This window comes from Periplaneta americana, chromosome 16, assembly GCF_040183065.1.
Source record: "Periplaneta americana isolate PAMFEO1 chromosome 16, P.americana_PAMFEO1_priV1, whole genome shotgun sequence".
Taxonomy (NCBI): Eukaryota; Metazoa; Arthropoda; class Insecta; order Blattodea; family Blattidae; genus Periplaneta; species Periplaneta americana.
Window position 1 is genome coordinate 56262271 of NC_091132.1, and position 23561 is coordinate 56285831.

At 37.2% G+C, this 23561-nt stretch overlaps 1 protein-coding gene across 4 annotated transcripts in view; it reads right to left on the bottom strand.

Annotated features, from left to right (window-relative positions):
- LOC138716305 (uncharacterized) overlaps positions 1–23561 on the bottom strand; it is a 38553-nt gene that overhangs the window by 12495 nt on the left and 2497 nt on the right. For 2 of the 4 annotated variants that reach the window (XR_011336632.1, XR_011336631.1), the window contains exons 2-6: positions 9598–9873; positions 1560–1708; positions 1305–1399; positions 978–1086; positions 676–771 (exon numbers count right to left, since the gene is read on the bottom strand). Coding sequence is in view for 1 of the 4 variants with exons in the window: in XM_069849241.1 (XP_069705342.1) it covers positions 676–771; positions 978–989 (108 nt within the window). In the remaining 3 variants the exon portion in view is untranslated. Of the gene's footprint in view, positions 1–675; positions 772–977; positions 1087–1304; positions 1400–1559; positions 1709–2132; positions 2352–9597; positions 9874–23561 lie in introns of those variants that run through there. The other 2 variants (XR_011336630.1, XM_069849241.1) reach the window with 2 other exon arrangements.

Genomic DNA, 23561 nt, shown 5'->3' on the forward strand with positions numbered 1-23561 from the left:
CTAAAAAATGAATTGACAGTCCTATATTCAATGGAAGAGTTTCGTGGAAAATACCCTCATGAACTGGTGACACATTTAAAATCAAAACAACTCCACACAGAATTTGTCCAATTGTACAAATTGACCCTACTGGTTTTGACCATACCAAGCACATCTGCATCTGCTGAGAGGTCATTTTCTGCCCTTAAGCGGATTAAATCACTTCAAAGATCAACTCAAGGGCAAGAAAGATTAAGCAGTTTAGCCTTGATGTCCATTGAGAAGAAAAAGCTGAAAGAAATCTGAAAATCCCCTACATTCCACAGCGATGTCATTGAGGAGTTTTCTAAAAAGGAACGCAGAATGGAGTTCACCTTTAAGTAAATAAGGTATGATTTATTTAATTACCAATTTATTTTATCATTAGTTTCCGGAAGTTTCTGTTTTCTTACCCTCCTTCTGGCTGCTGCTCTGGTTTGATGTCAGAACTCACTAAAATTATATCAAATTATCAATATGTTCGAGATATTGTAAGTTGTATACCTATGTAGCATGCAAACATGAAGAGCCTACCCTAATGCAATAGGTTGCGCACTCCACTGTTGTTATTATTATTATTATTATTATTATTATTATTATTACTACTGCTAACTCACTATATTTCAATATAGACACTAATTAGTAATTCATATTTACCAGTTTATGCACATTTTCCGACTGGTATCTGAACCACAGCTGTCTTCCATCTCCTGTCCCAGAGCCACCTCCAGTCCAAAACTGCCCCAAAATACCCTGCAACACGACACATCACCATCACATTTCTTTACAAGTGCCTTACATTTTCCGCAACCTATGAAACAGCAAGATATGCAAACTACACTGTTAATACAACATACAAATCTTCAGAAACCTACATCCACTGTCAGTGCCTGTATTATTATCACTACTGCTAACTTACTGTGTTTCAATATCGACACTAGCTAGTAATCCATGTTTACCAGTTTATGCATATTTCCTCACTGCTATTTGATCCACATCTGTCTCCCGTCTCCTGTCCCAGAGCCGCCTCCAGACCACCACCACCACCACCACCACCCCCAAAATACCCTGCAACAGGACACATAACAATCACATCTCTTTACAAGAGGCTTACATTTTTCCGCAAACTATGAAACAGCAACATATGCACTGATAACAGAACATGCACATCTTCAGAAACCAACATCCACACTATTTTAATTTTCAACTATTTTCTGTGACTCTTTTATTATTACTGCTAATTTACTGTGTCTCAATATCGACACCACTTACAAATTCATATTTACCAGTTTATTCATGTTTCCTGACTGTATTTTATCCACAGTTGTCTCTCATCTCCTGTCCCAGAGCTGCCTTCTGTCCGCAACTGCCCCAAAATACCCTGCAATATAACACTTGACGATCACATTTCTTTACAAGTGCCTTACATTTTTCGCAATCTATCAAACAGCAAGATATGCACTGATAATAAAACACGCACACCCTCTTACTCCTAATTTACTGTGTTTAAATATCGACATTAATTTGTAATCCATATTTACCACTTAATGCATGTATCGTGTATCGTCACTGCAATTTGCTCCACAGTTGCCTCCCATCTCCTCTCACAGTGCAGCTTCACTACCATCTTCTCATCTTCTGTGTCACTCCACAGAATCAAACACCTACTCTCAATCTGCCCCAAAATGTCCTGAAACATGACAAAAGTCGTTTAAATCTTAGGTAACCTATGAAACCTCAAGATATAGGAACTGCGGGAGCTAAATGCATTATATCTTCAAGAATATTAATCCGCAATGCTTTATTATTCATTTTATATCACAAATCACTCAAAACGGACAAGATGGTGAACTATAGACCAGTAGACCTACACATCATGTAATTAAATTATACGTCACCTACACATCGTATAATTAAATTATACGTTACCGTCGCAAAATTACGATACATTCATCAATATTACATTACAACCCATTGCTCCAGAAACTTCAAAACGAATTACCTACAGCTACTACGCATCTACATTCATTCGCTCAACTTTATTCAACGGCTTCTCAAGTGCCTCTAACTCATTTACAACTCTCACAGTCCAAAATTTTCCCAAATATTCTTACCTGGCATACTTATTTCCATTTTGTATTCCAAAAAAACACAGCACAATAAATTTACGCACCTCACAAAAGTCAGCCATTTTCATGTTGCACTCAATGCCCTGCATTTCATAATTGCCAACACACGTATCACCAAAAATTCCTAAACAGTACTTCAAAATTCGTATCATTCCTTATTATCAATACAGAAACCATTATTTTCTAGCGTCAAAAGTTTCTAAATCCCTATTTCAGCAATATAAAAGAGAAAATAAGTTGTTGTCAAAAAAAAAAAGCAATTTTCAATAATATTTAACAAAATAGCTCTATTGGCAACATTGGCCAACAGTCATCTCGGACTCTTCGAGACGCCGTCTCGCGAATAAACAAACCATCGGAGTCCATATTTCATTCCATGGCGCACAATATAAAACTAATAAAATTTAAACCGGGGGGGGGGGGGGAACATTGTCGGTATTAATTATTCCCTCTATTTTCTACTCTATTATCGCCTCTACTTTCCATGTATTTTCAAGTCTATTATCCTCTCTATTTTCTCCCCTGCTTTCCTCTTCATTATCCCCTCTGAATTCTCTTCCATTTTCTCCTCTATTATCCCTCTATTTTGTCCTCTATTTCGCCCCTCTTAACTCTTTATCCTTATATTTACCCCCTCTATATTTTATCCCCTACCTCTACTTTCCCTCTATTATCTACTTCACTTTCGCCTCCTTTTCCTTCTCTCTTTTCCATCTATTATCCCCTCTATTTTCTCACTCATACATTTTCTCTCTATATCGATCTATCTCTCCTCTATTTTCCCCTGTATTTCCCCATCTATTCTCTCCTCTGTTTGTCCTCTCTATTCTCTCAATTTTCCCATCTACATTCTCCTTTATTATCCCATCTATTTTCTACTTTATTTCCTCGTCTATTATCCCTCCATTTTCTGCTCTATTTTTCTCTACTTTCCCTCTCTTTCCACTTCTATTATCCCATATATTTTCCACTCTATTTTCTCCTACCTTTTCCCCTTGTCTTTTCTCGTCTATTGTTCCTCTCTTCTCTCTCTATTTCGATCTATTTTCTTCTATCTATTCCCCTCCATTTTTCCCTCTCTAATTTCCTTTCCATTTCATCCTCTATATTCCCTTCTATTTTCTCCTGCATATCCTCTCTATTATAACCTCTACTTTCTCATGTACACTTTTATATTCCTCCTATTATTCCTTCTATTTTCCTATCCATTTTCTCCTCTATATTTCCTTGTATTTTCCCCTCTATTTTCCATTTCTTTTCTCTTAATATCCACCTATTTTCTCCTCTCTTTTCCATCTCTATATTCTCCTTTATTTCATCCTATATCTTCTTCCCTATTACTCCCTCTAATTTGCCTTGTATTTCCTCCTCTGTTTTCTTCACTCTATTATCACCTGTATTTTCTCCTCTATTATCCCCTTTATATTCCCCTCTACACTCTCTTTTTTCTACTCCATTTTCCTCTCTATTTTCTCCTCTACGTTTCTCCCTATTTGTCACTTTATTATCTTATCAACTTTTCTTATATTATCCCCTCCGCTTTCTCCTTTACTATCCCCCTATTTTTCGTCTATTATACCTCTTCACGTCTCTCCTCTATTATTCCCTATATTTTTCTATTCTTTCCTCTAATCTCCTCTCTATGTTTCCCTTATACTGTCTCTCTATTCTCTCTTCATTTGCTCCTCTACGTTCTCTCTGTATTTTCCCTCTACATCCTCTATGTTCCAGTGTATTTTGCCTTCATTTTCTTTCTATTTCCGCCTCTATTTATCCTCTATTACCCCTTCTGTTTTCCTCTGTACCTTGTCATCTATTTTCCTTCTATTTCCTCTAGCGAGAGATAAGACAGAGATAACAGAGACAATAATAATAGTTGAGAAAATTGAGGGAAAATACAGGAGAAAATAGACGGAAAATGCAAAAAGAATACAAAGTAGATAGAAATTTGAGCACAAAATAGACGGAATAATAAAGCAGAAAACATAGCGATAATGGAGAGAAAAGATGCAGTAATAGAAGAGAATATAGAGGGTAAACTAGAGGACAAAATGGAGAAGAAAATAAACGAAAAAATAGACAAGTAAAGGGTTAATAGACAGAAAATAGAGGTGAAAAAGAAAGGAAAGTACAGCCAAAGAGATAAGAAAGTAAAGCAAAGAATACACAAGATATTATAAAACAAAATGCGAAGAAAATAGAGTGGAAAATAGATGCAAAAATAGACAACAAAATGCAGAGAAAAGAGAGATGAAAACATTAGGGAAATAAAGAAGAAAATAGGACAGAAAATAGAGCAGAAAATAACGTGCCAAAATATAGGAGTAAATACAGAGGAAAAATTGGATATTATAGACAAAACAATTGAAAATTACAGGGAAAACAGAGGACAAAACACTGGCAAAAAAGCAACAATAGAGGAGGAAATAGATCGGGAAAACAGAATGGAAACTAGAGGGGACATTTCAGGGAAAATTAAGAACAAAATAAAGCAGAAATTGAAGGAAAAATAGGCGGTAAATAAAGGAGGTATTACAGGAGAAATAAATGGAAAATAGAGTTCAATATAAAGAGGAAATACAGAGAAAATGCAGAAAAAATACACTGCAAAATAGACTGGAAACCACAACACAAAAGAGGCAAAATACTCTGGGACATATCACACAAACTTGATGACAAAATACAAGAGAGATAGAGAGAAAATGGAAGAGAAACTAGACAATAAAATAACGGAAAAATAGTCGGCATAATATAGGACAAAATTTAGTACTGACAAATAAAAAATTACTTCTAAGCTATTAAAATGTCCTTGCATAAATTGATACATCTCAGTTACATTAACTTGTGTGTGAAATAGCATGACTGTAATCATAATATGATTTCAGAAAATTTAACATTTCGGTAAAATAACTTTCAAGTCTACCTTACTTACTTACAAATGGCTTTTAAGGAACCCGATGGTTCATTGCCGCCCTCACATAAGCCCGCCAGCGGTCCCTATCCTGTGCAAGATTAATCCAGTCTCTATCATCATATCCCACCTCCCTCAAATCCATTTTAATATTATCCTCCCATCTACGTCTCGGCCTCCCTAAAGGTCTTTTTCCCTCCGGTCTCCCAACTAACACTCTATATGCATTTCTGGATTCGCCCATACGTGCTACATGCCCTGCCCATCTCAAACGTCTCGATTTAATGTTCCTAATTATGTCAGGTGCAGTTCTGTGTTGTGCAACTTTCTCCATTCTCCTGTAACTTCATCCCGCTTAGCCCCAAATATTTTCCTAAGCACCTTATTCTCAAACACCCTGAACCTATCTTCCTCTCTCAGAGTCAGAGTCCAAGTTTCACAACCATACAGAAGAACCGGTAATATAACTGTTTTATAAATTCTAACTTTCAGATTTTTGGACAGCAGACTGGATGATAAGAGCTTCTCAACCGAATAATAACACGCATTTCCCATATTTATTCTGCGTTTAATTTCCTCCCGAGTGTCATTTATATTTGTTACTGTTGCTCCAAGATATTTGAATTTTTCCACCTCTTCGAAGGATAAATCTCCAATTTTTATATTTCCATTTCGTACAATATTCTGGTCACGAGACATAATCATATACTTTGTCTTTTCGGGATTTACTTCCAAACCGATCGCTCTACTTGCTTCAAGTAAAATTTCCGTGTTTTCCCTAATCGTTTGTGTATTTTCTCCTAACATATTCACGTCATCTGCATAGACAAGAAGCTGATGTAACCCGTTCACTTTCAAGTCTACCACAAAGCCTTATTTGTGTCTTTTGGCATTTAAATACTAAACACAACTTCTAGGTGGACTAAACTTTTAACACGCTATTTTTTTAAATAATATTGCCCACATCCTCCCCTTTAAGGAAGAGATGGGTAAAATTATGTCCATTATAAAAACTATTTCCCTTTTTTGCAAACAAATATAAATAGACATCTTTCATTTATACGTTCACCACATTTTATCAACATAATCGCTCTCAGAACTCATGTTTCACTTATATTTCACAATCACAAATAGGTTTTCGTCACAGAAAATCGACATTTTAAAGTCATATTTCCACACTTTTATTTTCCTGCATTTACTCACATTCAAATTCTATATGCTCCCACAAATTTCATGCTAAGAAGCTGCTATTTTTACTGCATGTTCTGCAGAACACTCACTCCTCCTGAAATACGGATATCGGAGACATGTGATGACTATCACGTCTTCGATGTTTGAGACCCGGGCATATCTCACCTCTTCGTCCTTCTAACCCTGTATGTAATGAAAGGGCAGCAGGAGCAATAAAGCACCAGCAGTCCGGAGTGTATAGGAAGTGGAAGGAATAACACAAAGCAGCCCCTTTTGCACTTTTCAAATTTCAGAATAACTAATACTTTACAATACAAAACTACATATTTCCTTTTCCAACAACTCTCACATGTTTATAATCACATGGTGGATGGAGAAGGGAAGAAAAAACTGCCTTGGAAACCTTCTGTCCTCTATTACCTGTTCAAGAGCATTTTCTATTTATCTATTAACTGCAGTAGCCAATTCTTTACTGAACTCATATACTTACTTACAAATGGCTTTTAAGGAACCCGAAGGTTCATTGCCACCCTCACATAAGCCCGCCATCGGTCCCTATCCTGTGCAAGATTAATCCAGTCTCTATCATCATATCCCACCTCCTTCAAATCCATTTTAATATTATCCTCCCATCTACGTCTCGGCCTCCCTAAAGGTCTTTTTCCCTCCAGTCTCCCAACTAACACTCTATATGCATTTCTGGATTCACCCATATGTGCTACATGCCCTGCCCATCTCAAACATCTGGATTTAATGTTCCTAATTATGTCAGGTGAAGAATACAATGCGTGCACTTCTGCGTTGTGTAACTTTCTCCATTTTCCTGTAACTCATATACATACTCAATAAGGTCAATCAACGAATTCTTACTTCATTACTCTTGATGTAACAACGCTTGAAACTACCATTTATATAGACTCAATCGACAAAATTTTTACTTAAAAAAAAAGCGGGGGGAGGGGATACTAGCTATTAGTCAAAAGTAGAAATGTAAAAAATAAATGACATATGTTTCTTAAAAAAAAAATCACTTGCCAACACAACATTATTTATATTCATAATCGTTTGGTTACATGGATATATTTATTGGGATATATATAATTTGCAATATATTGTGACAGCTGCACCAGGGTTCGAACACGTGTCCGACAGGGGGGGCGTGGCCGAATAAACGTTGGTCGCTTAGGATGTAGCGAGTGTACGGGAGCGTCTGCATGCTGAGAGGTAAGAGGGGCAGTGTACTACGGCGACGCAGCTAGGGGAGGTTGTGCACGCATCTGCTGCTTGCCGAGAGAGGTCCAGAAGTCCGTCGAAGTGGAAAAATCGAGAGCTCGAACTTTCTCGTCTACGTCGCTGTGGTTATAAATTACGCACGCTAGTGAACTTGGAACAGTCAGTCAGTCAGTCAGTAAGTCAGTGTTGCTTTAGAGTGGAGAGCAAGCCAGCCAGTCTTGTGTAGCAGTCAAGCCAGCTTCGAGACCGGAGTCCGACTTGAGTGTGACCGCAGCTGTGCGAGCGTCCGAAGTCCTGGGTTCGAGTGCAGTGGACTGCAGTTGGGGGACCTGAGTTCGAAGTTCAGTGGACTGTCTCTGAAGGTCTGGGGTTCGAGATACTGTGAACTCGAGTGACTGAGCTAGAAGAGCTTACTAGCCAAGGCAAACAAACTGAGAACTGACAGTTCTGATTTGTAAATAGTGCTTTGTGAACATTAGTTAAAATTAACAGTTCATTGTTGTTCTCAATAATCCAAGTAAATTGTCATTGTCGTCTGTGGAGTGCAATAACGAACACTGTGTTCAGTGCAAATCCTATTGTTGACGAGAGCATTTAAGGTGAATTTTAGAAAGGAATTATTGTTGCTTTATATAAAAGTCACATTGTTGTTTAGTATAAAATTTACAATATTTAAATATATATCGGTATTTAAATTATTTCCTCCATTCTAATTGACCTTAAGCTTCGCTTCAGTCTACTGATATAGAGATATTCTTCTTATAACTTACATTACACTGAAAATTCTTGTTGGTTCTGATAACTATGATCACGCCCTCTGCTTTTTAAGTTCACCTAGGTCCATGACTATTGTGCCTGTCTGCTCTGGTAGGTTTCAACCATCGTACAAAGTGTCTAGTCTAAGAGTACCGTCAACAATACCAAGTTACAAGAAAATGTAAGCAAACCAAACCTAATGACTCAAATTTGATTATATGATAAAGTCATTTTAAAATTTTCGTTTCCAAGAGAAAAATATAAATTGTGTCATTTTACAAAGCAAAATACTGTATACATTAATTTGGGAAAGAATGTAATATTTACTCCTACAAATATAATTGCAAATTGTGCTTTTAATCATTTTCGGTTTATAGTTAGGCCTGTAAATAACGGATATCATTGGATGAATCCTGCTATAATAGCAAAAACTGCTCCTATTGATAGAACACCTTTATTCTTGGGTTATAAATCATATAAGATATTTGATTCTCGTTGAAGACAATACTTTATTATTTATATTATATGAGTAAAGTTAATAAGTGATGACAATATAATAATTTAAAAGTTCTTTCTTATATTTTTTGGAAATAGATTAATTGTTCTATAATAGGTGATGCTCTATCTTGTAAATTTATATTGGCAGAAACAATAACATGAGACAATATAAATTTACAAGATAGAGCATTTCTGCAACATTTACCGTTCCAACATATTACACAGAGCATAACATTTACAATCTGTGAATAATGCGAGTTAGAATTGTAGCTATTTGGACGCCCTATGGATGCCTGTAGTTCACTCTTGAAAGGTTAGCTTTCAATCACTGACATGCATTGGAACGAACTATGCTCGAGAAGAGATGATACCTTACAATGTTGAAAGCTTTCAATTAGAATAGGGTTCGTCTTATAATCACCAGGAGCATTTTACATTTCTTTCCAATTCGTTTTCTCTGTATTTCAATATAAATTAATTTTTAATAATTCCGAAAACTACTGACCGCCAGTGTATATTCAGCGACAGTTTATTTGCTTTAAACCATATACTCATGCAGTCAGTTTCAAAATCATTAGTACTTTTGCACATTATAATAATAATAACACAAATATCATCTATAAAGATAATTATTATTTCAGACACTGATATCTTTCTGTCGCACGAAATACGCCATAACAATGTAGAGGGTTTCAATTTTTATTTATTTATTACGTTTACTTAACAATTATTAAACTTTAAAACTCAAACAATGCAGCTGTTAGTAGAACTAATTCCTTCCACTCATCTCATAAAAACAATAGAGCCAACATCAAGGACAGCAGTTATTTTCGACAATGGTAAATCATGCATGAAACTCACCCTTCCCTGTGAGGTAGACGATCATCTCGTCCTGCCTGAAGTCACTGGATGCTGAACAGCGGTAGGGTCCAGCGTCCCTATGTGTTAAGGACTCAAGGTGCAGTTCTGTTCTGACTCCATGCAGTGCCTGTCTCTCCATGATCTGCGTGTGGCTGTGGTTGAGGAATCGGTGAGACACTGATCATGCCACGTCACCCTGTGCCTCGCAGACCAACACCACTCCATCTCCCACCATGCCGCTTTGGTTCACAGCTCTGGATTTCAACTGTGCTGGCACTGTAGTGCAAACAAAACGTTTCCAATGTGTAGAAGGTGATATTTCTTTTCAATACAAAATTTTTATTTTATATTTATTTCATTTTATATTACTTTTATTTTATTTTATAAGTTATTAATTTATTCTTCATTTACAGCTGTATAAGTATTAGTGTAAAGTCAATAATTATGTAAAAGCACAAAATAAAAGTACTGCCAGAGTTGTATAACTCCTGGCATGAATTTAGCAATTTTTATGCAACCATACAGTCCCTAATGCAGCTATCTAAGTATCAGTATGAAGTTGTCAATATTAATTATTTTTCATAATAACCATAATCATTCTTTATTTGTCATAAGCACCAAATAAGTGCTATGGACATAGTCAAATGTACAAAATATGTTTAATCAAATACAATAATTAAAATATTACATTTACGGGAGTATTATGAAATTGCTCAAGACTACAAAAGGGATTTTGTATGAGTCAGTGATGTAACACTGTTTTAAAAGTGTTTACACTCCTAGAGTTGGCCTCAGAAGGTAACTTGTTAAACAAGTGAATGGCAAAACTGTTGTACCAATTCTTACTTTTGGTTAATTCACTATGTACGAAATTTTAACCTTTTGTTTGTTTCTGGGTTTTAAGTATTATTTTATAACACATTAAGGTTATGTCTAAAAAGTGTAGCCAATGTTAATTATTCCTCACAAACTTTGGTTTTATGATCGAGAACATTGATTTTTTAGATATGTTCATACCAATTTTTATTTTAATTTCTTATATGTCCTGTTTTTATTACTTTTCAGATACATCCAGTGCTAAGTGTGTTAAAACTAACATACAGGCTTGGTCATTAATATAAATTACCCAGATTATGTATTTATTTATATTTAAGATATGGTTCCAGAGGATGTGAGCATTCAGCAGATGAATTTTGCTATGTTTGTGGCCACTTCAGTGTGGGGGTGAATAATGTCAAATGGAAGCCACTGATTGACTCCCAGAAGGTGCTAATGCCTTTATTACATATCAAATTGGGGCTTATAAAACAATTCATTAAAGTTTTTGATAATGAATCGGAGTCATTCCATGAGAAGTGGAACATAAAGACAAAATTTTATATTTAATCGAACAAATTATTCTCTTGCAGTAAACAATGCTCCAATACATTGACTTTATAACACATGGTGTAATTTTAATTTTGGCACTAAAATCTGGGTTTCCCCCCCCCCCCCAACAAGCAAAGTAATCATGGCTGCTAGAGGAATTCTGCTAAAATTACATCATTTGATTTTAGGCAAAATACTAAATGCCATGAAGTTAGCACTAAGTTACATTTGAAAGTAATTATTTTAGTGCCTCTATGTAGTAACATGGAGTGGAAGTATCTACAAGGGGCAGTCAAATGAAAACGAGAAATCAGCTGCCAACAATTAGGTTTATGCGCTGCCATGGGAAAAAGTTTTGGAGTTGATACTACTGATTGAGAGTTGTATTGTCCGAGGTTAGCCAACCTGCATGTGCAGGGAGTGATGCACAGCAGCAAGACAAAGATGACGTTCAAAGTAACGGGAGCATCCGAGTTCTCGCAGTGTAGTGAGATGTGGTGCAGTTTCTAGCTGTCAAAGGCATTTCACCAATTGAAATTTTATCGCTGTATGAAGATGTATGTGGACAACTGCATGTCGCATGCCCGAGTACATGAGTGGACAAATCGATGCCAATAAGGGCGAACATCACTGGAGGATGACCCACACCCTGGCTAGTCCCACACAGTCATTACGGAAGAAAATGTTGTTGTAGCAGACAATCTCATCTGGGCAGATTGGAGGTGTACAGTGACCGAAGTGGCTCAGAACCTGAATATCAGTCATGAATCTGCATACTCAATAATCCACGACAGATTGAAGTACCGTAAATTGTGCACAAAGTGGGTGCCAAATGTCTCATGGGTGAGCACAAACAACACCGGATGGGACTGAGATTGCAACATCTGATGCATTATTAACAGGAGGGGGAGGTTTTCTTGGAATGTATTGTGACAGTTGATGAAACATGGTGCAAGCACTATGAACCATGACACATCACCACACCCAAAAAAAGTTCAGAAATTTTACGACTACGGGAAATGTGATGCTCATGCTGTTCTTTGACTCAGAGGATCCATTACTCTGCCACTTCTTCGAGAGAGGAGAATCTGTCACCTCTGCTCAATACTCTGAAATTCTTCCTACTGAACTGTGTCGTGTCATCAAAAACAAGGGACCTGGACATTTGCGTGAAGGTGTCATTTTATTACACGACAATGCGCAACCACACACAGCTTGGCACACCATGGACACTATTCGAGACCTGCGCTGGGAGGTGCTCGAACATCCCCCTTACAGCCCGGACTTGTCACTTTGTGACTTCCATATTTTCGGTAATCTGAAAAGTGACCTGGGAGGGCGCTGGTTTGTGACAGACAGTGATGTGATTGAGGCAGTGCAGCAGTGATGCCACTAGCAGCCGAAAGACTTTTATGAACAAGGTATCAAAAATCTGATGAGCAGGTGGGATAAGTGCCTAAACACTGGTGGAGATTATTCTGAGAAATAAAATTCCTCTATGGAGAAAAAAAATTATTTCTCGTTTTCACTTGACTGACCCTCGTATTAAAGAAATTATCCACACTTAAAAGAAATCTTAGATCATGTAACATTTGTTACAGAAAATATAAATTTTGTTTCATAATTAAAAGGCTGTTTTTTTATCTTAAAATTAAATTCTGTATTACCTTACTTCATAATGTAATCTACATAATTACTAAACATACCGATTTTTCAAAACAATAATTCTATATAAATTCTTTGTAACAAATGTTACATTAAATAGTAACAAATGTTACATAGTAATGTGGTAATGTTTTTACACAAAAAAAAATAATAGATATTACACATGAAATTATTCATTTATGGCCTAAGTCTGGCAGTCCTATGTATTTAAAATAAGATGTGCTTTAGTATATTCTGATGTTTGACAGACCATGTACTATGCATTTCAGTATTAAATAAATTCCAAAATCAGCTGTTGAGAGAATGTGTGAGTACAGGGCTAGAATGGATCCAGTAAAAACTCAAGAGAGACAAGAAAAGTGTCGTAATATAATGAGGAAATAAAATGCAATAAAATACAATAATGAGGAAACTTAGGAAAAGGCCAAAATCAGAAAAAGCTGCAGAAAGATTTCCCATTACAAACACTGTAAGATGTAAGAATATCTATTGATCTGAAAAAAATTTGTTCCGGCACCAGGAATCGAACCCGGGACCTCTCAGCTCTGCGCGCTGAGCGCTTTCCAACTGAGCTACACCGGGACATGATCCATGGTGTCGGCCGACGATATAATGAATAGGTATCTACATGTTGACTACTAACATAAAATAGTAGTCTTGATTATTCAATGAGGATGGTGAGACCTCATATATGAATATATGTATATAGAACAAGAATATCGTAGAACACATAAAGCAAAATATTTGAATTTACGTATTTCGAAAGATAGTTCTTCAAAAAGTCCTCCTCATAAGAGTGCAAATTCATTTGGAATGGCCATGAAAAGAGCACAAAGAAACCTTCCTACAAGCCTAAGAAAAAGAACAGTTGTAGTAAGAAAGCTTGCTGAATCATTTAATCTATCAGTACAGCCAGCAAAACATTCCACAACTTCTGCATTGTCTATTACTGTAAATACTACACAAAGGTGAGGATTTTTATGAATATGAAGATATTTCCTGTCAACTCCTTGGAAAGGAAAATTTTATTATAGTACATGGGAATGGAAAGAAGTAGGCCTATATGAAGAAAAAAAAAAAGCTCCTTATAGTATAATCTGCAGAATCCAACTGTGACAATTGGCGACCGAAACATGTTAGGCTGGTCTCTGATAAATATCAGGTAGTGTGCTGCTGCCCTTACTGTGAAAATATGCAGTTAATGATTTCAGCAGCACCCTAGAAAACAAATGAAACACAAAGAACCATCCAGGAGCTTCTAAAAGAAACAGTTTGTGAAATCGAAAATAAGAACTGTATGAAAAGAAGTTGCCAAGAATGTGTAGATATTGAATCCACACCGATGACTGTAGTGAGGTCCACACTAAGCAATTGGAAGGTGGACATCTGGTTCAAGAAAGTATATCTATAGCCTAAATGAATTCTCCACTTTTCAGTAATCAGCTAATTCAACTGTCACATCACATGTACAATAAAACAAGACAATGAAAGGAACAGCAGAATCAAAAATCTTCACGGAGTTACCTTTAAGCACAGTGCATGGAAGAGAGTTCTACAAGGAAATGCTACCATGCAAAATGCTGAGCAATTTCATGACATCACAAAATCTAACACAATATACAGTGTTTTTATGTCCCTGCTGGTAAAACTGGCTCAACAGCTGCAAACATTTAGAAGAATGGAAAAGTGTATTGCCAGTAACAGAAATCCAACAAACCCATGAAAGTTGCCACACCAAACACAGTTATGCTCTTCTCAAATACTGGCCTATTAACATTTACCACTTAAGAAACATAAAAAACTTATCATTTTTTTCAATTATCACTAGGATCTTTTCACAAAATTTTCAAGGCCGTTTGTTACTCTAAGTTCAGAATTATTTTCAGGTAACATAGGGGGAAAGGTACAATTATTGGCAGGGTTAAGGATGATTTTTTAGTCAATTAAAAATTGAGTAGATATTTTAAGTTCAATCGTAAAAATGAAACTTCTATGGGACAAAGGGATATTTTTTACATATATGCACATATATCAAGTTACATTTTAAATTTAAATAATAATATTTTTTCATGTGAAAAAAATTAGTTCTGAAAAATACAATTCTTGGCAGGGTTGTTACAATATTTGGCAGGTATTGATACAGTTCTTGGCATACTCGTTTTTTCAACAGTGTATAACAAAATTGAAATCAACACACGTTCCATTTATTCATTATCACTTTCAGTATTTAAAAACAAGTCTTCACTATCCCTTTCATCAGCATTGTGGCACAAATGACAAAGGAAATCATCGCAGTCTGTGTTGTCGGGAATATGCTGTTGTTGATTTTTAGGTACACATTTCTCGTGGAATAACTTATTGCACAGTGAACATTGCAGGCTTCCATTTTCAGTTTTAATATTACGAACACAAACATAACACATGCTTTGTTTGAAAAATGTCATTAATTCAGTTATATCAGTACCCTTACCCACGTTAGTAATTCGCTCTTTCTTTTTCTTAGGCATCTGTTTTGTATTTAGAGTTTTTCTTCTCTCTTTCTCTTCCTTTGTTCTTTTTTCTCTTGTTCTACCTGTTTTTTGTGTTCTTTATCTGCCTGAATCTTTTCCAAATTTTGCTTGTAATCTATCGTTTTATAGTCTGAAATAATTGGCTTAATTATAGAATTAAAACAGTGCTTTGTCTTTTCATTTTTTCATTATCTTTGGTTGCACACCTTTACGAAACACTTCGTTCCACATCCTGAAGAGAATATAAAATTCATTATTGTGTTCTACTTCAGTCTCACTCTTAATGTCTTTGAACTTTTCTATTAATTCTTCAGCCACCAGTAATTTGAAATGTTCATAATCTAATTTTGGCAATAGTTCACAGTATGACTGAGTTGATGTCTCATTTATTACTTTGCTTCCAAGACATTTTGAGTAATCAATGGAATCAGGATTCCAAGGAAATAGCCCATATGCTCAGAAACCACTTTGGAGCATTTTAACTTTAACGTACTTCTCTAGGCTGCTTCTAAGACGGGACAGAAATGTTCCTTTTTCAGGTCTTCATGAGGGTGATCTTTGTGCGCAAATTAAGTACTTCTTTCGTCCAGCCTTCTTTTATGGATCTAAATGCTGCTACGTCGGCTGGTTGAAGAATTCGCATTGCGTTGGAATACAACACCAAGTTCTGTGCAGAGTTGAATAATATGGCATAATATGTGGCTTTCATGCCCATTTTCAAATAGAATTACAGGTGTTTCGATGTTTTTCTCTTTTAGAAATGACACAAAAAAATTTCCAACATACTCATAGAAGACTTCAGTTTTCATCCAGCCTCTGAGTGCCCAATTTCTGCTGGAATCCTCTTGTACAGAAAAACTACCATCGGTGGTACCACCAAGCCACTAGCTAAAAAGATGAACATTACAGTTATGGAGGTTTTGGCATTTCCTTGATCCACCTCATAAATATTTCTAGCTGCTTTTGGGCCTAAAACTTTTCAATTTACAGGATTCAACATGAAACTTGTCTCGTCAGCATTGAATATCCTGTCAGGTTGATTAAGAACATCAATGTTCTGTTCTTCCGTTAGACACTCAGATATTTTGACAAACTAGTTTCGAATGTCTTTTTCGCTGACGCAGCTGCTTGCTGAAGTGACAGCTTCACTAGTCCGAGTCGCAGTATCTGGATGTCTTTTCAGAAAAGCCTTATACCAACCTATACCTGGTGTATTGTCTAAGAATTGATTTGGCCGGTTGTGGAGAAATTCTTTGACACTTGCAATCACATCTGCCTTACGACGAGGGAATCCTTTTCTACAACTATCAATGATCCATTTTTTGAGAGTGATTTCCTCTTCATCAGTCAAAATTGTGTTGGGGTCAGGGCGACTTTTAACAAAATTTTGCTTTAAATGAAACTGAATTGCTGCCCGAGGAACGTTATGTTTCTTCGCAGCTGCATTTTTTTGGAAGTCCACTTTTGATATCATTAATAGCAGCTTCTAAATCCTGAGATGTGTATCTTTACTTTTTTGATGACATTTCTGACACCCTGTGCAGGGGGGAAAAGTTTTCTATAATGTCGCAATAATGTCGTTTCAAAATTACAGTTTATTGGCACCCCTGCCAAGAACTGTAACCAAGTATCAGAAGTGAGTCGAAAATATACATAATAGAACTACATTAGAAGGTGATTCAAAATCTGTACTTATATCACTAATACACAAAAATATAGTTGTTGGCAGGGGGTGCCAATTATTAAAATATGTAGAAAAAAATGATACAGATGTTGGCACCCAAATTATTTTAAGTAAAATTAGGTTATGAGATTGAATGAATTTAATTACATAACCAGCAGAACATACAGATCAAGTATAACTGTATTTTAAATATGTAATATACAACATAGACAGGTACTCACAGAATATGTCACTCCTGTGTCCTTATTTTTTTCTTTATAATTCAACACTAGATATGCAGTTCAGAACATTTACACACAGCATGAAGACTCAAAGAAAAATGGAGAGAAAACATTCACATAATAATGTGACCAACATTGTAAGCTATGTTTTTCCCTAAGTAGATTTGTCTGTGGGAAAAAATTAAACGTATTATTATTAACTATGTTCAACACCTGCCAAGAACTGACACACTGCCAACAATTGTACCGTACACCCTATATCTGTAGAATTAAAAACTTTATATCATTTAGTTCTACAATTTTCCTAGAAGCTGTATTTTTTTATGCAACACGAAATATCATAAGAACAGTGATTCACAATAGTCTTTCATAACTTAATCTTTGATGCAATGTTTGTTACATTTTTTCAAATTGTAAACACAAGAATATGCACCATCACAAGATTATATTTTTGCCACTATATAATTTTCAAACTATCCTCCATTACCAGGTATATTCCAAAGTATTGTTCTCCTGTGTAGTTGACTACAGAAAAATTTCATATGTTGAAATCCATGTAAGAATGTAACTTTGTTACAATGGAATGACCCATCAGCAGCTTTCAAGTACCTTACCAGTTTGTTCCCTCAGCTGTCTGAGGTATGCTGACCAGACGTCCCCGATTTCCGGCGACAGTCCCCAGTTTTGAGTTACTGTCCCTGGGTAGCAAATGTCCCTGTTTTGTCCCTGGAATTTAATTTTGTCCCCAGAAGCTTTGATTTTCTTTCAATAAAATTTTACATATAAATATTTAAGGATCCCATGTATTGTGGGTCCCTATCACCACAGCATGGCATGTTCTCAGGTTGCAGATCGAGGAGACGGCCTCCAGATATGGAGGGTAGCTGTGAATATATTGAATAAGCAGTCGCGGACAGCTGATGAGGGGTGGTTCTCCAGCTAGGGGATTGGGGGAAGGGCTAACAACCCTTCACCGTAAAAAACAGCTTGTTACAAATCCTTCAAATAAGCCTCGGAATGGCACAGGAATTTTACTGGAAGCAAGTAAAGAGATAGGTTTGGAAGTAAATCCCGAAAAGACAAAGTATATCATTATGTCTCGTGACCAGAATATTGTACGAAATGGAAATATAAAAATTGGAAATTTATCCTTTGAAGAGGTGGAGAAGTTCAAATATCTGGAAGCAACATTAACAAATATAAATGATACTCGGGAGGAAATTAAACACAGAATAAATATGGGAAATGCCTGTTATTATTCGGTTGAGAAACTTTTATCATCCAGTCTGCTGTCGAAAAATCTGAAAGTTAGAATTTATAAAACAGTTATATTACCAGTTGTTCTGTATGGTTGTGAAACTTGGACTCTCACTTTGAGAGAGGAACAGAGACTACGGGTGTTTGAGAATAAGATTCTTAGGAAAATATTTGGGGCTAAGAGGGATGAAGTTACAGGAGAATGGAGAAAGTTACACAACACAGAACTGCACGCATTGTATTCTTCACCTGACATAATTAGGAACATTAAATCCAGACGTTTGAGATGGGCAGGGCATGTAGCACAAATGGGCGAATCTAGAAATGCATATAGAGTGTTAGTTGGGAAGCCGGAGGGAAAAAGACCTTTAGGGAGGCCGAGACATAAATGGGAAGATAATATTAAAATGGATTTGAGGGAGGTGGGTTATGATGATAGAGAATGGATTAATTTTGCTCAGGATAGGGACCAATGGCGGGCTTATGTGAGGGCGCCAATGAACCTCCAGGTTCCTTAAAAGCCAGTAAGTAAGTAAGTAAGTAATATTTAAGGATCGTGATGGAACTGCTGCTGTTCATGCACATTTTTGAACACTTCTCAGTATCAGACAGAAGAAACAGCAAGCACAGTATGAGATATTCTACAATCTTTGAGAAGAACATAGCATCTTTATCTTCGGTCAATGTTAGAACTGCCGCAGCATCCATTTGTAAGTAGTTCAAAAAATGAGAAATTTTGTGACAAACCAACAGGTGAAAAGTGGTATGATATTTTTCAACATTTCAAGAAAAAACTCATTCCATTTGAAAATCTTCTCAAAATAGTGTCATTTATCATGTCTTGCAGTCAGTAATTCATCAGTTGAAAGACTTTTCTCCACAGTGAACTCAATCTGGACTGATAAAAACTCAGAAAAAATTGTTGAAACAGCTACAGCTTTGTTAGGTCTACAAGTGAAAAAAAAAAAAAACTTCATTCCTCATTTGAAGAACTTAGTGTGAAGCCGTATGGGAATGAACAGATCCTTAAAAAGAAACATTCTTCAAAGAAGTACTTGTAAAATGTGTGTATTAAAATTCAGTGTATACAATAGGCCTATCATGTGGAAGACTTCCATGCATGCATCAGTACTGAAACTGAATTCTTAGTAACTGTAATTATCTATATCTTACATTTAATTCAAACCTTTAAGATACTCTATAAATCTAATGTGCAAAGTTTTATCGTTGTATCTACTGTTACATCTATTTTCTTTAACATTTCAATGGAGAGCAACTAGATAAGCATTTGTGGTTTTTCTTGAAATTTCCAATGTCCCCTGATGGACCATAAAAAATCTCGTCAGCCTAGTCTGAGGCAAAGATCAGAGCAGGACCACAGATTAAGAAGATTATGGAATTCCCAAACATGCTCTCTAGGAACGAGAAAGCAGCTTGGATACCCGACCCCGGAACAATTTTTCCCTTGAAATTATTCAAATCTGCTTTACAGGGAGCTTTACCTGAAAGACTAGATTTGCATAATATACAGAGTGTTTCAAAAATACGGGGCATAATTTCAGGTATGTATTTCCTACATGTAGACAATCAAAATAGTTCATTACAAAATGTGTCCGGAAATGCTTTATTTCCGAGTTATGGCCTTCACAACATTGAAATTCAACGGAACGTTTTTCTTTCCGCAGGTCGTTGCCATCAAAGGAGACATTAAGAGGGCACTCTGACAGTTCATTCCGAGGCCAAGGTTACATTCAGTGTTGTGTAGGCGTTAGACTGTGCGACACGTATTCAAATCAAGAGCTGGCAGAGATACACTTCATGTACGGTAAGGCGGACGGCAATGCTGCGCTGGCTCGTCGTTTGTACCAGGAGAGGTACCCACAACGACAATGTACAGATCGGAAGACATTTGTACGTCTCCATTACCGTCTGTGCGAGTATGGAAAATTTTACTCTCCTGGTTTGGGAAGGGGACGACCAAGATCTACAACTCCAGAAGTACAGGAGAAGATTCTGGAGGCTGTGAACATGACTCCTTCTATCAGCAAACAAAGGGTAGCATTGCAAGTCAATGTTCCTCATACGACTGTCTGGAGACTGTTGAAAGAGTATCAATTCTATCCTTATCATTTGCAATGTGTACAGGCCCTGTCACCAGCAGATTATCCTGCACGAGTTAGGTTCTGTCAGTGGTTCTTGCAGCAGTGTGGTGTAAATCCGAACTTTCCTGCCTTAGTATTATTTACAGATGAAGCACAGTTCACACGAGATGGTATAACAAATTTCCACAATCAGCATGTATGGGCGTATGAAAACCCACGTGCAACTGTTCCATCTCATCACCAGGTGCAGTTCTCCCTCAACATGTGGGCCAGTATCATTGGTGATCGATTAGTTGGACCCCTTGTACTTGTAAACAGACTTACGGGGCAGGCGTACACAAACTTCCTGGAAAACACCATACCTCATGTTTTAGAAGACACTCCACTGATCAATCGTCAACACATTCACTTCTTGCATGATGGCGCTCCTGCACACTTCAGTCGTACGGCTCGCCGGTACTTGGATCGAAGGTTTCCTGATCGATGGATAGGTAGAGGTGGCCCAATTGCTTGGCCTCCACGCTCACCTGATCTGAACCCTCTCGATTTCTACTTGTGGGGCCATTTAAAATCATTGGTTTATTCGTCTCCGGTGCCTGATTTGGAATCCCTTCGGAATCGAATTGTGGCATGTTCTGAGGACATACGCAATACTCCTGGAGTTTGGGATCGTGTTCACAGGTCAATGAGACATCGATGTGAGGTCTGTATTCAAGCAGGAGGTGGACATTTTGAACATCTTCTGTAATGACAACGACCTGTGGAAAGAACAACGTTCCAGTGAATTTCAATGTTGTGAAGGCCATAACTCGGAAATGAAGCGTTTCCGGACACATGTTGTAATGAACTATTTTGATTGTCTACATGTGGGAAATACATACCTGAAATTATGCCCCGTATTTTTAAACACCCTGTATACGTCACTGTGTACGTTAACAGAAAGTCACAATTCCAAGTCACACAGAGATTGTGTGCACTCGATGTGGGTCTCTGGCGTTTCGTCAGCCCACGCGATTTGTGTGGATATAAAGGGAGGGGTTGAGACGGTGTCGGGTAGAGTTCCCGGGTAGCTCAGTTGGCAGAGCGCTGGTACGTTCAACCAGAGGTCCCGGCATCGATACCCGACCCCGGAACAACTTTTCCCTTGAAATTATTCAAATCTGCTTTACAGGGAGTTTTACCTGAAAGACTAGATTTGCATAATATATACGTCACTGTGTACGTTAACAGAAAACCACAATTCCAAGTCACACAGAGATTGTGTGCACTCGATGTGGGTCTCTGGCGTTTCGTCAGACCACACGATTGTGTGGATATAAAGGGAGGGTTTGAGACGGTGTCGGGTAGAGTTCCTGGGTAGCTCAGTTGGCAGAGCGCTGGTACGTTCAACCAGAGGTCCCGGGATCGATACCCGACCCCGGAACAACTTTTCCCTTGAAATTATTCAAATCTGCTTTACAGGGAGCTTTACCTGAAAGACTAGATTTGCAGCTTGGAATAGTTTTGTTGCAGTAATTCGGAGTTTCTGGGCAATCATAAGGACGAAAACTAGGCTATAAGTTATGCAGTTGGTTGAGACTTTGGCAAAGAAGTACTGCATAATGGGTAGCAGTTCATATTCTGGATGCTCACCTTAGTCAATTGAAGAAGAATATGGTACCATATTCAGAGGGGCAAGGTGAACGTTTCCACCAGGATATAATGGATTTTGAGCACTGCTACCAAGGACAGTAGAATGAGAACATGAAAGGATACTACATTTGGGAGCTAATTCGTGAAAGTAATGTGTATGAACGTAAATCTCCACAAATTCCTCATTATTAATACAGAGTGGTCCATGACATTCTCTACAGCATTTGGCGGCAAGCAGGCCTGGCATCAGTGAACAGGTGAACAGAGTCATTACAGTCACTAGAGTTGGCTATTAAAATTACAGCATTCATATTGTTTACTAATCTTGACCACAGAAGGTGTTGAAAATGAGTCCCTCTGCTGCAACACATTCCTGACATCTCCAAAGGAAATTGGCATTTACACGTGAAATTTCTTCTGTAATTCTCCCGATTTCTCGTACCATACTGCCTTTTAACTCACGGATTGTATGCGGATTGTCCTTGTATACTAAAAATTGCAAGCTGACAAATCAGGGGATCTAGAGAGCCATAATCCTCTACTAATAATCGTGTCCTCGAATATTATTTTCCTTATCAAATTCAATGTTTCAGCTGCTGTATGGGCAGTTGCTGAATCCTGCTGGAAATACGCACTCTAACACTCAATATCAGTTAACTGTTCAAAACATGGATTGAGTATTTGTGTTCTGTATCTGTCACCATTGATTGTATCATCAAAAAATATAGGCCCTATAATCCTATGTGCAGTCATAGCACACCATACGCCAACTTTCTCATCATCTAAAGGAGTTTCATGAATGGAATGAGGATTTTCTGTACCCCAGTATCTATTGTTTTACGTTATAACATGGTCATGTAACTGAAACCATGATTCATCTGTGAAAATAATTACTGTAGGTTTCACAGTGCCATCGGCAACACTTTGTAAAACTCAGTTACAAAAATTCACACGACTCGCATTATGCCTAGGCTGTAATTCATGCACTATTGTCACTCTTAGGGCTCAAATTTAAGAATTTTAATGGCTCTAAATCCTGTGGTTTTCTAAACACCCGTTTCTTGTGAGAGACGGAGAAGAGATTTTCAAGGAGAATGTTCTAATCTTTCTCCTATCTCATCGAGTTTTTCCCCAGTACGTACACTTGGGTTTCTCTTTCCACATTTATTCAGAACTGACTCCGTTTCTCTGAACTTTTTTACGAGGTTTAATATAGTTGTCCTATGTGAAACAGGAACACCAGGAAACTGCGTTGCAAAATGTCGTCGCACTGTTCCACAATTCTTCGTTATCAAATAACACTCGACAAGATAAATCCTTCATTGTAATGTAAACTTTCGTAGTGCTACATTAAGCCACAATCTTACATGCATCATACAAACATCAACAGAGCTCATAGGCAACTGACCAGTAACTATCAGTTCCAATGTGACCATGTGCTGTGTCATTGAAGGCAGGGAAAAAAAAGAGAAAAACTCTACAGTGTGACTGTAGCAGACCCTGTTCACCAGGAATGACAAGCGCT